The 14374-nt window shown below is 37.3% G+C and overlaps 2 protein-coding genes across 2 annotated transcripts; both read left to right on the top strand.

Annotated features, from left to right (window-relative positions):
* Nucleotides 1-1425: 1425 nt before the first annotated feature.
* Nucleotides 1426-2751, top strand: LOC131871333 (aspartic proteinase nepenthesin-1-like). The gene has a single exon (XM_059215951.1). It carries the CDS (start codon nt 1426-1428, stop codon nt 2749-2751), a length of 1326 nt encoding a protein of 441 aa, XP_059071934.1.
* Nucleotides 2752-12839: 10088 nt separating this feature from the next.
* On the top strand, nt 12840-14165 carry LOC131871334 (aspartic proteinase nepenthesin-1-like). The gene has a single exon (XM_059215952.1). It carries the CDS (start codon nt 12840-12842, stop codon nt 14163-14165), a length of 1326 nt encoding a protein of 441 aa, XP_059071935.1.
* Nucleotides 14166-14374: the final 209 nt, after the last annotated feature.

The following is a 14374-nucleotide window of genomic DNA, read 5'->3' on the forward strand; positions in this document are numbered from 1 at the left end:
TGTGATTTATTGAACATTTTGGTTTTTGAAAGAATTCAATGTGCATTTATTTAACATGCAGTCGCTTTGAGAATTCATTGAATACGAATTTGCATAAATGAAACATTTATCATAGAAACGCTTTTGGTTGGAGCACCAAGATGAATCTATCTCCATCAAAGTTTTCATCTTGGGAAATTTGCATGCTTCTTTTCCATTTACCTAAATTGGCCAGGCTCGTGAAGCCGACCATTCCGAAGGATAACCTAGGAGAACTTGACCCTAGTGATCTACCAGGCTCCCTAATGTGATTTTAACTATTGCGAATACTTGACAATTAGTGAAGAGTTAACTTCAAGGTAAATTGACGAAAAGTGAGATTTATTAGATCAAATGTTAGGGAAGAATTTATATTCACACATATAGAACTTACGCATATCTATGGATTTGACATAAAACAATCGTGGACATGGGGAGTGATCCCTAGTTGACATGACTTTCATGCTTATCACTGATACAACTACATACCCAATTCTTAAAAGATGGATTCTTAAATTCAATTTAGATGATTTATATACTTGCATGTTCAACCACATAGATTACGCTAACTTTTATCTACTTTTTCCTTCTGGTATAAATCCTTGAGCAAAACGTTATGATAGGATATGGCAATGTGAATATATAATAGAACATTGCATATAACACTTCTGCACAAGTAAAATTGAGAAATAAGATAAATAAGAACGAGAATAAAAATAAAATTCAATTTAGATGATTTATATATGTGGATGTTCAACCACATAGATTACATTAACTTTCATGTACTTTTTCTTTCTGGTATAAATCCTTGAATAGAACTTTATGATAGGATACGGTAATGTGAATACATAATAGAGCATTGAATATAACAGTTTTGTACAAGTAAAATCTCTAAATCTTAAAAATGAATAAACTAATTAGAGCAAAATTTAAGAATGAGATAAACAAGAATGAGAATAAGTTGGAAAGCCGGATAAACCGACTAAGAATAATTATGTGTAAACTAATTTTAAATATTTTTAGAAAACTAACCCTCCGGTTACAACACGTTTTGGAATTTCGATCTGAATGGGTCCACAAAATTCAATGGGAAGAGGGAACTGGATTACGAGTTAAGTGTACGGAAATACTTAGTGAAGGTATGGACAGAAAAAAATACGATTCACTTCGAATTGCAGCAGTCTATTCTACTTCTAGAACAATTCCAGGCGGGCAGAGATAGAGAAGGGGAAATTAAATAAATTCGTCTATCCTTCTAAGAGGATCGATATTGTTATGTGGACACGTCGGGGAATCTGTTGATTTTGATTTAAGGCTCCTTCTCACTCTCTCTGTGTATATATATTGCATGGAGTGGAGTAGATGAGAGCAGAAAAAGGTTTCGAGGTTTAGAAAAGAAAAAGAGAAATGGAGCGTTCAAAGCTGTTGGGTTTTGTGGTCTTGATATGCTTTACTATTCCAACGATATCATGTTCTTCGGACAGACTGTTTAGTGGTTGGCCGAAGTCTAGCAGCGATGAAAATGTAAAAATAAGGGTGAATATGACGCGCAGATCAGAGAGAGAGTTGGGTTTTTCTGAGAGATTGGGTTTGGCTGTGGATCGAAGTAAGAAGCGAATGAAGAAGATAGAGGCATTGATAAGAGGGCAATTAGACGCTGAAACGCCCGTTGAAGTAGGGGATGGAGAATTTCTGATGAGCGTTGCACTGGGAACGCCCTCTGTGAGCTTCGAAGCGATTGTGGACACGGGGAGCGATCTGATTTGGACTCAGTGCAAGCCTTGCAAGGACTGCTTCTCTCAGCCTACGCCAATCTTCGACCCCTCCAAGTCCCCCACATTTTCCACAATTCCCTGCGGTGATTCTCTTTGTGACGCCTTGGGGAGTACGCAAACCGGATGCAATCCAGATTGTACCTTTATGTATCAGTATGGCGATGGTTCCTTCACCAGCGGCGACCTGGCTTACGAGACATTGTCAATTGGGAGCAGCAAGGTTAAAGGCATTGCATTTGGATGCGGGCATGACAACGAAGGACAAGGATTCTCTCAGGGTGGTGGCCTTGTGGGACTGGGAAGAGGTGGTCTCTCCCTTATCTCACAGCTGGGTTCCAAAGCAGAGAACATGTTCTCTTACTGTCTTTTGCCCATCACCGACTCTTCTTCACAAACCAGCCCCCTCTTTTTCGGCGAGGGTGCTTCCTTGAGCGGAGGAGCCAAGACTCTCCCACTCATCAAGAGCAGTATCATTCCCACTTTCTGGTACATTCCTATTACAGGAATCACCCTCAATGGTAAGGCACTAGATATTCCTCCTGGAACTTTCGATCTGCAATCGGACGGCAGCGGAGGTATGATCATCGACTCCGGAACCACTGTTACCATCCTGGACCAGGCTGCCTACTCTCCTCTTAAGGAAGCAATTCAGTCCGCCATTGATCTCACTCCTGTAGACGGCTCTTCTACAGGTTTGGATCTTTGTTACCACACATCATCCGCTCACCTCACCTTGCCAACCCTCGTCTTCAACTTCAAAGGCGGCGTGGATTACGAGCTTCCGGCAGACAACTTTTTCATTCAGGCATCTGAAAATCTCTTGTGCCTGGCAATGTTGGGTGAACCATCGGGGAATCCTTCCATCTTCGGAAACATACAGCAGCAAAACTTCCATATCCTTTACAACAATGCTCAGAACACGCTCTCTTTCAAGCCCACTAAGTGTGATTCTCTTTAAATCATCATCTCCCTCTTCTAATTCTTCTTCTTCTCTTTTTCTGTCTCTCTCATTTCCTCTTCCTCTGTCCTTCGAATGCAATATGTGATCTCGTCTCCTGCGTCTGCCTATTGCACTGTCCGATATGCGAATCATGTAAATTTTCATCTTCGTAGCTGCTTATTTTCAGTAAAATTGTTTGGCCCCTGTTGTTCTCGGGGACCTTCATTTATGGTTCCTTATGATATGCTACACTATGTGTGTTATTTTGGCATGGAAATGAAGGTGCGATAATTGATTATCAAAATATAAATTGCGAGTTAAAACAACGACAAGAGAATTTATATAATTATAAAGCATTTGTAATGGTCTTATCTTTTCTTCAAGTCTTAAGTGTAAAATAAATTATTGTATGCCTATGAATATTTTTAATGGTATTTAACTTTAAGATCCGTGTCTGTGATTTATACATTCAAATAATACTTATTTTCAATCATGTCCGCATTTCACATTACTAAGATCAAACACAATTTAATGTAGCCTATATATAAGGTAAGGTTGTTGCTAAGAAGGTCTCTCTAATTTTCTCACAATTACTATTGTATAATTTTCTACTAGAGAAGACGAGTTCTCGAGAATTAAGAATATCATTTTGGAGCCTTTGCAATTTATTTAAAAGTGCTAATATTTAAGGCTATGCCTATATCACGATTCACGATTACCTATCAGCGCTTTATAGTGCATTCGATGACATCTTACACAAATCTTATATAGAAAACTTATTGATGGTGAATCGGGGCCTCTCATTTGAAAGGTTGCTACTACACTACAACGCACCTTAGATAATAAAATTAAATTATGTAATGTATTTGTGCTTCAGAGTATGGATGTTAGACCACACATCAATTTTCAGCCATTGATAATGTGACATGATTACTTGTTTTCAACATTTTAATAGGATTGCATTAGGTTTTGGAACTTTTTTTCGTGACCTAAAAAATTAAAATATTAGTGGACTACAACATAATAACACAATTATTGAGAAAAGTTTTGATTGCCTACAAAAAATCATAGTATCTTCACTCTTTCACCTTGTAAATCCTAACATGTTAATTTCAATTTCACATGATCTATGTTGCAGTGTCTACTTACGTATTATTATAGTCCAATGAACACAAAGGATACTAAAATCAATTATTTGAGAGAGTTGACACTTATTAGATTTTTAGATAGCCAAAAAACTTCTCAGATGAATAAAATATTGGTTGAGATAATTCTTAAATAGATATTATTATATTTATTTAAATAAACAATAATTTCTTAAAAAATATCCTTAATATAGAGGGAGAGAGAACTAATTATATATTCCAAGGAAAAAGTATTCGTAGTATTACATAGTTTACAATTGATAAAGCATTAACAAGTAAGAAACACACAATGAATAATAAATAAAACATATAAATTTAAAATAATTATTAAATCAACCTCATACTTATTTCACCTTGACAATGCAAGGAGGGTAAGAGGAGGGATGGCGGCCCAATATGCTATTCATATAGTTTCTAAGGGCATTGGACAACATCTAAACTAACATCTTAGCTTATATTTTCTTAGTTTATCCAATTGGGCGATGAAGGTGAAGAGTGGAGTGCATTTACATTTGATTAAATTCTTGTTCTAATTTCATTCTTATTATTTATTTATTATCTTGTAAAACTATTGTGCTAACTAGATAATGTGCAACCTTTGTTAAGGATTTTTCCATCTCCCTCGACCCTATCAACCACCTAAGGTGAGATGCATTTAGAGCTACAAGCGATATAAAAAATTCTATGTTTCTCAATGCTCGACAATGTATGTCACACGAGGATAATATTAGGAAGTTTTAGATTGAACCAGTTTAAACAGAGCCTCCTCTTTTCTTTTTTTATTTTATTTTGGTAATTACTCCTTCAGCAAGGCATTTAACTAGCTACAATTGCTTTGTATCCATTAATTTACTATTTTGGGTCATGAAAATAATGTATTCTAGTATAATGCCATTTCATTTTTCTTTACTTATTATTATTATTATTATTTTTCTATCGAAGATTCTTGTTGCAACGGATATAGATGCTGGAAAATATTTATTTATTATTCAATGTATAGCTAGAAAGGAAGAAGGATCATTCAATTGGGAAAGGGATAATTTTACACTCTTAACTTAAATACAATAGAGCACTACAATTATTCGGTTGGTTTACTTTTTTATGGAAGCACTCCTTATAAATCATGTATCATAGTAGAGATGTCGACATTTGAATAATTGGCCGGCACAGGCCAAACCTAATCCCAACTAACTCTTCCATCATATTGCACACGTAGACTACTTTCATATACCGTCCTAAAGAATCCCATCTCAAAGCACATAGAGGTACCATGTTTCGAGAAGTCCAATGGGAAAGTTGATCTTAGCACTCACTTGACAACATTTACTACTTTATCTATTGGCTTGATTCTTGAGGATTCTCTTCCTGCAAAAATCTTTTTCATTTCATTGAAACAAATGACATTGGATTGATTTTTCCCTTTATCTATTAATTCAATAAACTCTTTCTCATATCTTGTTAATCAATTTTTATAACGTTTAAAAAAAAATATTGGACCTAAAGTAACATTAATTGATGGTGCAGCGAAGGGGAATCCCGGACCTGCTGGATATGGGGGAGTGGTGCGTGATAATAATGGCAGGATGGTCTCGATGGTGGCCCTCTCTTTGGGTACCTAGACAAACCACTTTAGTGAGGCCTTCACAACGTATACCAATATCAAATTGGCCAAAGAGAAAGGTTTGAGAAGGGTCTTCTTGGAGTGTGACTCCCTAAACATCATTAATTGTTTAACAACTTCCTCCTCCCCTAGTTGGTCGATTAAACATATTATTGAAGATAGCCTAATGCTTCTCAGGGGATTCTACGAATTTACCATTTCACATGTCTATCGTGAAGGTAATAAGGTTGCCGATATTTAGGCCAACATTGGGGCCGACTTGCCAAGTAGGAAAGTTTGGAACATTTATGATCGGATCCCAGAGGATCTTCTTAACCTACTCCGTAATGATCATGATGCGTGCGAAGCTCAAGGGGCTTTCGGAAATGATGGAGAATGACGTCTTCCAAAGTGTCCTGGGCAAGACTTCTTCTATGAGGGGAAAGTCAAACTTTCTGGTGGCGTTTTTGATTGTTTTTGTTTAGCTCAACTCTGTTTGTGTTGCAGGTTGTTGAGAATCGGTATTTTCCAAGATTGGGGGAGATAGGAACCGTTTGGAGCCCATAGTCTATGAAAAATGATGAAATAAGGAAGCAGTATGCAAAGAACTTTCGATAAGTGTTTTTACTAGTTATATCGAGACGCTTCATGGTGCGGATGCCCTTGTTACCGAGGCCTTTGTTCATGGGTGGAAGTATGGTGTGCTCTGTGTCTATGGTATGGAGCTGGAGGTTGATGAGGAGATGGTGGATAAGGTGTCCAACATGCTATTCATATAGTTTCTAAGGGCATTGGACAACATCTAAACTAGTAGCTTAGCTTATATTTTCTTAGTTTATTCAATTGGGCGACGAAGGTGATGAGTGGAGTGCATTTACACTTGATTAAATTCTTGTTCTAATTTCATTCTTATTATTTATTTATTATCTTTTAAAACTATTGTGCTTACTAGATAATGTGCAGCCTTTGTAAAGGATTTTTCCATCTCCATTGACCCGATTAACCACCTAAGGTGAGATGCATTTAGATCTACAATGATATAAAAAATTCTTTCTTAGTGCTTGGCAATGTATGCCACATGAGGATACTATTAGGAAGTTTTAAATTGAACCAGTTTAAACATAGTCTCCTCTTTTCTCTTTTTTCTTTTATTTTGGTAATTACTCCTTCAGCAAGGCATTTAACTAGCTCCAATCGCTTAGTATCCATTAATTTACTATTTTGGGTCATGAAAATAATGTATTCTAGTATAATGCCATTTCATTTTTCTTTACTTATTATTATTATTTTTCTATCGAAGATTCTTGTCGCAACGGATATAGATGCTGGAAAATACTTATTTATTATTCAATGTATAGCTAGAAAGGAAGAAGGATCATTCAATTGGGAAAGGGATAATTTTACACTCTTAACTTAAATACAATAGAGCACTACAATTATTCAGTTGGTTTATTTTTTTATGGAAATAATCCTTATAAATTATGTATCGTAGTAGAGATTTGGACATCTGAATAATTGGCCAGCACAAGCCAAACCTAATCCCAACTAACTCTTCCACCATATTGCACACGTGGACTACTTTCATATACCGTCCTAAAGAATCCCATCTCAAAGAAAACAGAGGTACCATGTTTTGAGAAGTCCAATGGGAAAGTTGATCTTAGCACTCACTTGACAACATTTACTACTTTATCTATTGTCTTGATTCTTGATGATGCTCTTCCTGCAAAAATATTTTCCATTTCATTGAAAGAAATGACATTGGATTGATTTCTCTCTCTATCTATTAATTCAATAAACTCTTTCTCATATCTTGTTAATCAATTTTTATAACATTTAAAAAAAATATTGGACCTAAAGTAACATTAATTGATGGTGTGGCGAATGGGAATCCCAGACCTGCTGGATGTGGGGAAGTGGTGCGTGATAACAATGGCAGGATGGTCTCGACAATGGCCCTCTCTTTGGGTACCCAGACAAATCACTTTAATGAGGCCTTCACAATTTATACCAATATCAAATTGGCCAAAGAGAAAGGTTTGAGAAGGGTCTGGTTGGAGTGTGACTCCCTAAACATCATTGTTTAACGACTTCCTCCTCTCCTATTTGGTTGATTAAACATATTATTCAAGATAGCCTAATTCCTCTCAGGGGCTTCTGTGAATTTAACATTTCACATGTCTACCATGAAGGTAATAAGGTTGCGGATATTTAGGCCAACATTGGGGCCGACTTGGCAAGTAGGAAACTTTGGAACATTTATGATAAGATCCCAGTGGATCTTCTTAACCTACTCCGTAATGATTATGATGCTTGCGAAGCTCAAGGGGCTTTTGGAAATGATGGAGAATGACATCTTCCAAAGTGTCGTGGGCAAGACTTCTTTTATGAGGGGAAAGACGAACTTTCTGGTGGCTTTTTTAATTGTTTTTATATGGTTTATGTCAACTCTGTTTGTGTTGCAGGTTGTTGAGAATTAGTATTTTTTAATATTAGGGGAGATAGGAACCGTTTGGATCCCATAGTCTGCGAAAAATGACGAAATAAGGAAGCAGTATGGAAAGAACTTTCGGTAGGAGTTTTGACTAGTTATATCGAGATGCTTCATGGTGTGGATGCCCTTGTTACTGAGGCCTTTCTTAATGGGTGGAAGGATGGTTTTATCTGTGTCTATGGTATGGAGCTGGAGGTTAATGAGGAGATGGTGGCTAAGGTGTCCAAAATTCTGAACAAGGGCACCAAATTCTACAAGCATAAGAAATGTGCGATGGTGGCGATGAAAACCTTTTTCCCGCCGAAGGAAAGGGAGAAGGTGAGAAAGAATAATAATGTTGGGTGGGAGAAAAAATCACTTTCAAAGCCATGGTACGAGGTCTCAGAGGTTATCGTGCGCCGCCTCACCGTTGATGGTAAATTCTGTAGCTTACTTAGCTATCACTTTGTCATTATTAATCATTTTCGGCATCACAAGTGCATTTCCTTGGCCTTTTATTTGGTCTCATCATTGAATAATAGCATTAGGGCTCACGAGAAATGTGCATCCTCCCTTGTTCTCCATGAGGGCTTATTCCCGTTGATTATGAAGTATGCCAAGACTATCAATGTCGAGAGGAATACGAGTGCTAAAACTGGTATAGAATACAAGAAGAATGTCCATATTCATTATGGGGAAATCTCTTCTGATGAAGAGGTGGACTTCGATGGGAACGAAGTCTTTCACATTTATAACAAACAAGGACCCTCATCGTCTAAAATCCCTAACCGTACTAGCAGAAAATAAATTATTTTATCTAACGAGGAGGATGACCCTGAACATGTCCCTAATTCGGTGGACGGTAGTTCTGATGTGAAGGTTAAAAGAGTGGCCAGCGTTTCTATGTCAAGAGCTATTGACAAAACCAAAGTATTTAACAATGTCAACGAGAATTATTCTAAGCGACCGAATGCCTCTCAGATTGATTTGGACGGGCCTGCGGAGGATTAGGGTGTCAATGTTTCTATACCTACTCTTGGTGGTGGGTTTACTCCTAAGGAGATGGTTTGTCGGTCCCTGAGAATACGATTACGAATATTAACTTGAGGAATTTAAAGGATAACCAAAATGCCCAATTCACCTAGATTTTTCAAGAGATTAATAATCTCAAAGAGAAGGCCAATCCACCTAATGGGGACCTCGACAGTACTAGGTCTCGAATACGCATACCCTGGCTAATGGTATTAAAGACCTTAAGGAGGAACATGAAGAGCACATTAAGGCTTTGGAAAATGACTTATAAACATCAGCATAGTTTGAGTGTGGTGGTGGAGGTGAGTATGTCTGCCATGAACAATACTAGCATTGGTCTACGTAGACTCAATGAATAGGCTGAAGTTCTTCATTATATTTCTCAGGGCAAGTGCCCCACTGGTAGCACTGAGATGGTGAAGAAAGATAAGGTTGTGAATGCTGGTACCTGTAAGAAACTTAGGGCTCCCTCAGAGGATGTGGATGCGGATCTGGATACGAAAGAGAAGCCCCTACTTGGTCCAGCGACGAGGCTCCATAGAAAAGATAAGGGTGTGACCCGTGTTGACAACATCATTAAGAAAGTTCAGAAAATCAATGAGGATGTCATTCAGAAGAATGACAAATTGGTCAAAGTGTTGTAGTTTTGTTATGTAGAAATTCTGTATTGTTCTTGTCTGTTGTTCTATGGGGCTGCTTTTCCCTGGTTTTTATGGGTTGGTTCGCATCTGTTTTTTTGTTGGGTCCTTGAAGGTCGAGTTTTTATGATAATATTACAATAATACTAATACAATTTACATGATTTGTATAGTTTATTTCTATTTGAAAATAAAAAATTATTCTATTCTATTTACATTTTCACCATAAATTACTTGAACTATTTAAACAAATAGGTTTCTATTCAATAATATTATTATTATATATAATACATTAATAGAATAATAAGTAAATAACTTAAAACCCACTAACATAGTCATTTTAACACATACAAACATAGTAAATTTTGAAGTGTCTATAAAACCCATACAACTTTTTTAGGGTTTCGGAATTACTAGATGGTTTGATTTAGACAAATGGAAACATAAAGGTTGAGTGTACTTAGTAATTAAAAAAGGTCCCACCATTCACTTATCATGGGAAACCGTGCAACAACTAAATTGTATAGAAATAAAAAACAAGAAAATAATGACATTTATGAATTATTAAAGAGGCACACGGAACAAGTGGCAGGAACCCTAAAATTTAGATTGTGAGAGCTCAAATATTTGAGAGTACTATGTTTGCATTAATGGAGGAGTAGAATTTTCGAAAAAATCTCATCTGATCGTGACTGCAAGAGGAGAGATAGTGGTAAAATGAGAAGATCGAGAGATGATGGGCAGTGCACACATTCTGACAAAAAATGAAGAATAAAACTAATGGACAGCGGGCAGCTCCAATATTCCCAATCGTCTTGCAATGCTGTCTCCTTTACTCACAATCGTTGATGCCCAAAAACAGCTCATCCAATTCATATAAGAGACGCCTTCGGCATAATAAATTCATGTACTATTTTCCCTCTTCTATAATTTCTCTCATATGAAGCATGCAATCACCATTTCTAAATAAAGCTTTTATATGATAGGATGTGGTAGTATCAATATACCATAGGGCACTACGTCACAGAACCTTTTGCACATGAAGATACCCCTAAACTTACTACTCATTTTCATATTTCTTAATCTTCTAGATTGTTAAATAGGTTCACGTATTTTATTGATGTCTATTTAATTCTTGAGATATAAGCTACTCACTATACATAATTTCTCTATTTTTTAGGCTCTCATGAAGGATTCAAATGTAAAGAATGAGTATCACATGCTAGTATGTGCCAAGGTCCATTACTCTATCTATATTAACTATTATTTGACGTCCAAGCATCTAATTTAAACGATATATTCCACATTCCATATGCTTTGAGATGTATTACTATTTTAGGATTCACATGCACGTCAATGTATGGTCAAAACATAATGGTAAAATATTTTAATCTAGTCAAACTATCCTTAGTTTTGGGTATATTATTAGAGGATGGATTAATTCAACCATATATCAAGAAATGATGCAATCTTGTCGAAATCTTGGCCCATTCTCTAATTAGCCACCCTTATTAATTTACATACACCCCCTTATATTCTATCTTATCCCGTGGATTCATGCACACATTCGTATGTATCACATTTATTATTAGATTATTCTCCATCCACACCTCAATGTCTAGGCATTTATTCTCTACATAAGTATTAGCCTTTTTTCTGTTATTGGTCAATAATGGGGCGTCCAATCAATATTGCACCATACAATACTGACCCTTGAGATTTAGCAATTTAAATTCGAATTTTTTAACTCCAAACCTTTTATTCTATCATAATTACATTTAGTACCTGTTTTATGTGATTTATTGAACATTTTGGTTTTTGAAAGAATTCAATGTGCATTTATTTAACATGCAGTCGCTTTGAGAATTCATTGAATACGAATTTGCATAAATGAAACATTTATCATAGAAACGCTTTTGGTTGGAGCACCAAGATGAATCTATCTCCATCAAAGTTTTCATCTTGGGAAATTTGCATGCTTCTTTTCCATTTACCTAAATTGGCCAGGCTCGTGAAGCCGACCATTCCGAAGGATAACCTAGGAGAACTTGACCCTAGTGATCTACCAGGCTCCCTAATGTGATTTTAACTATTGCGAATACTTGACAATTAGTGAAGAGTTAACTTCAAGGTAAATTGACGAAAAGTGAGATTTATTAGATCAAATGTTAGGGAAGAATTTATATTCACACATATAGAACTTACGCATATCTATGGATTTGACATAAAACAATCGTGGACATGGGGAGTGATCCCTAGTTGACATGACTTTCATGCTTATCACTGATACAACTACATACCCAATTCTTAAAAGATGGATTCTTAAATTCAATTTAGATGATTTATATACTTGCATGTTCAACCACATAGATTACGCTAACTTTTATCTACTTTTTCCTTCTGGTATAAATCCTTGAGCAAAACGTTATGATAGGATATGGCAATGTGAATATATAATAGAACATTGCATATAACACTTCTGCACAAGTAAAATTGAGAAATAAGATAAATAAGAACGAGAATAAAAATAAAATTCAATTTAGATGATTTATATATGTGGATGTTCAACCACATAGATTACATTAACTTTCATGTACTTTTTCTTTCTGGTATAAATCCTTGAATAGAACTTTATGATAGGATACGGTAATGTGAATACATAATAGAGCATTGAATATAACAGTTTTGTACAAGTAAAATCTCTAAATCTTAAAAATGAATAAACTAATTAGAGCAAAATTTAAGAATGAGATAAACAAGAATGAGAATAAGTTGGAAAGCCGGATAAACCGACTAAGAATAATTATGTGTAAACTAATTTTAAATATTTTTAGAAAACTAACCCTCCGGTTACAACACGTTTTGGAATTTCGATCTGAATGGGTCCACAAAATTCAATGGGAAGAGGGAACTGGATTACGAGTTAAGTGTACGGAAATACTTAGTGAAGGTATGGACAGAAAAAAATACGATTCACTTCGAATTGCAGCAGTCTATTCTACTTCTAGAACAATTCCAGACGGGCAGAGATAGAGAAGGGGAAATTAAATAAATTCGTCTATCCTTCTAAGAGGATCGATATTGTTATGTGGACACGTCGGGGAATCTGTTGATTTTGATTTAAGGCTCCTTCTCACTCTCTCTGTGTATATATATTGCATGGAGTGGAGTAGATGAGAGCAGAAAAAGGTTTCGAGGTTTAGAAAAGAAAAAGAGAAATGGAGCGTTCAAAGCTGTTGGGTTTTGTGGTCTTGATATGCTTTACTATTCCAACGATATCATGTTCTTCGGACAGACTGTTTAGTGGTTGGCCGAAGTCTAGCAGCGATGAAAATGTAAAAATAAGGGTGAATATGACGCGCAGATCAGAGAGAGAGTTGGGTTTTTCTGAGAGATTGGGTTTGGCTGTGGATCGAAGTAAGAAGCGAATGAAGAAGATAGAGGCATTGATAAGAGGGCAATTAGACGCTGAAACGCCCGTTGAAGTAGGGGATGGAGAATTTCTGATGAGCGTTGCACTGGGAACGCCCTCTGTGAGCTTCGAAGCGATTGTGGACACGGGGAGCGATCTGATTTGGACTCAGTGCAAGCCTTGCAAGGACTGCTTCTCTCAGCCTACGCCAATCTTCGACCCCTCCAAGTCCCCCACATTTTCCACAATTCCCTGCGGTGATTCTCTTTGTGACGCCTTGGGGAGTACGCAAACCGGATGCAATCCAGATTGTACCTTTATGTATCAGTATGGCGATGGTTCCTTCACCAGCGGCGACCTGGCTTACGAGACATTGTCAATTGGGAGCAGCAAGGTTAAAGGCATTGCATTTGGATGCGGGCATGACAACGAAGGACAAGGATTCTCTCAGGGTGGTGGCCTTGTGGGACTGGGAAGAGGTGGTCTCTCCCTTATCTCACAGCTGGGTTCCAAAGCAGAGAACATGTTCTCTTACTGTCTTTTGCCCATCACCGACTCTTCTTCACAAACCAGCCCCCTCTTTTTCGGCGAGGGTGCTTCCTTGAGCGGAGGAGCCAAGACTCTCCCACTCATCAAGAGCAGTATCATTCCCACTTTCTGGTACATTCCTATTACAGGAATCACCCTCAATGGTAAGGCACTAGATATTCCTCCTGGAACTTTCGATCTGCAATCGGACGGCAGCGGAGGTATGATCATCGACTCCGGAACCACTGTTACCATCCTGGACCAGGCTGCCTACTCTCCTCTTAAGGAAGCAATTCAGTCCGCCATTGATCTCACTCCTGTAGACGGCTCTTCTACAGGTTTGGATCTTTGTTACCACACATCATCCGCTCACCTCACCTTGCCAACCCTCGTCTTCAACTTCAAAGGCGGCGTGGATTACGAGCTTCCGGCAGACAACTTTTTCATTCAGGCATCTGAAAATCTCTTGTGCCTGGCAATGTTGGGTGAACCATCGGGGAATCCTTCCATCTTCGGAAACATACAGCAGCAAAACTTCCATATCCTTTACAACAATGCTCAGAACACGCTCTCTTTCAAGCCCACTAAGTGTGATTCTCTTTAAATCATCATCTCCCTCTTCTAATTCTTCTTCTTCTCTTTTTCTGTCTCTCTCATTTCCTCTTCCTCTGTCCTTCGAATGCAATATGTGATCTCGTCTCCTGCGTCTGCCTATTGCACTGTCCGATATGCGAATCATGTAAATTTTCATCTTCGTAGCTGCTTATTTTCAGTAAAATTGTTTGGCCCCTGTTGTTCTCGGGGACCTTCATT

The sequence above is a fragment of the Cryptomeria japonica genome, unplaced genomic scaffold (assembly GCF_030272615.1).
Source record: "Cryptomeria japonica unplaced genomic scaffold, Sugi_1.0 HiC_scaffold_394, whole genome shotgun sequence".
Lineage (NCBI taxonomy): Eukaryota > Viridiplantae > Streptophyta > Pinopsida > Cupressales > Cupressaceae > Cryptomeria > Cryptomeria japonica.

Coding starts and splice junctions, on each gene's coding strand:
- LOC131871334 (XM_059215952.1), top strand. CDS start 12,840: ATGGAGCGTTCAAAGCTGTTGGGTTTTGTGGTCTTGATATGCTTTACT.
- LOC131871333 (XM_059215951.1), top strand. CDS start 1,426: ATGGAGCGTTCAAAGCTGTTGGGTTTTGTGGTCTTGATATGCTTTACT.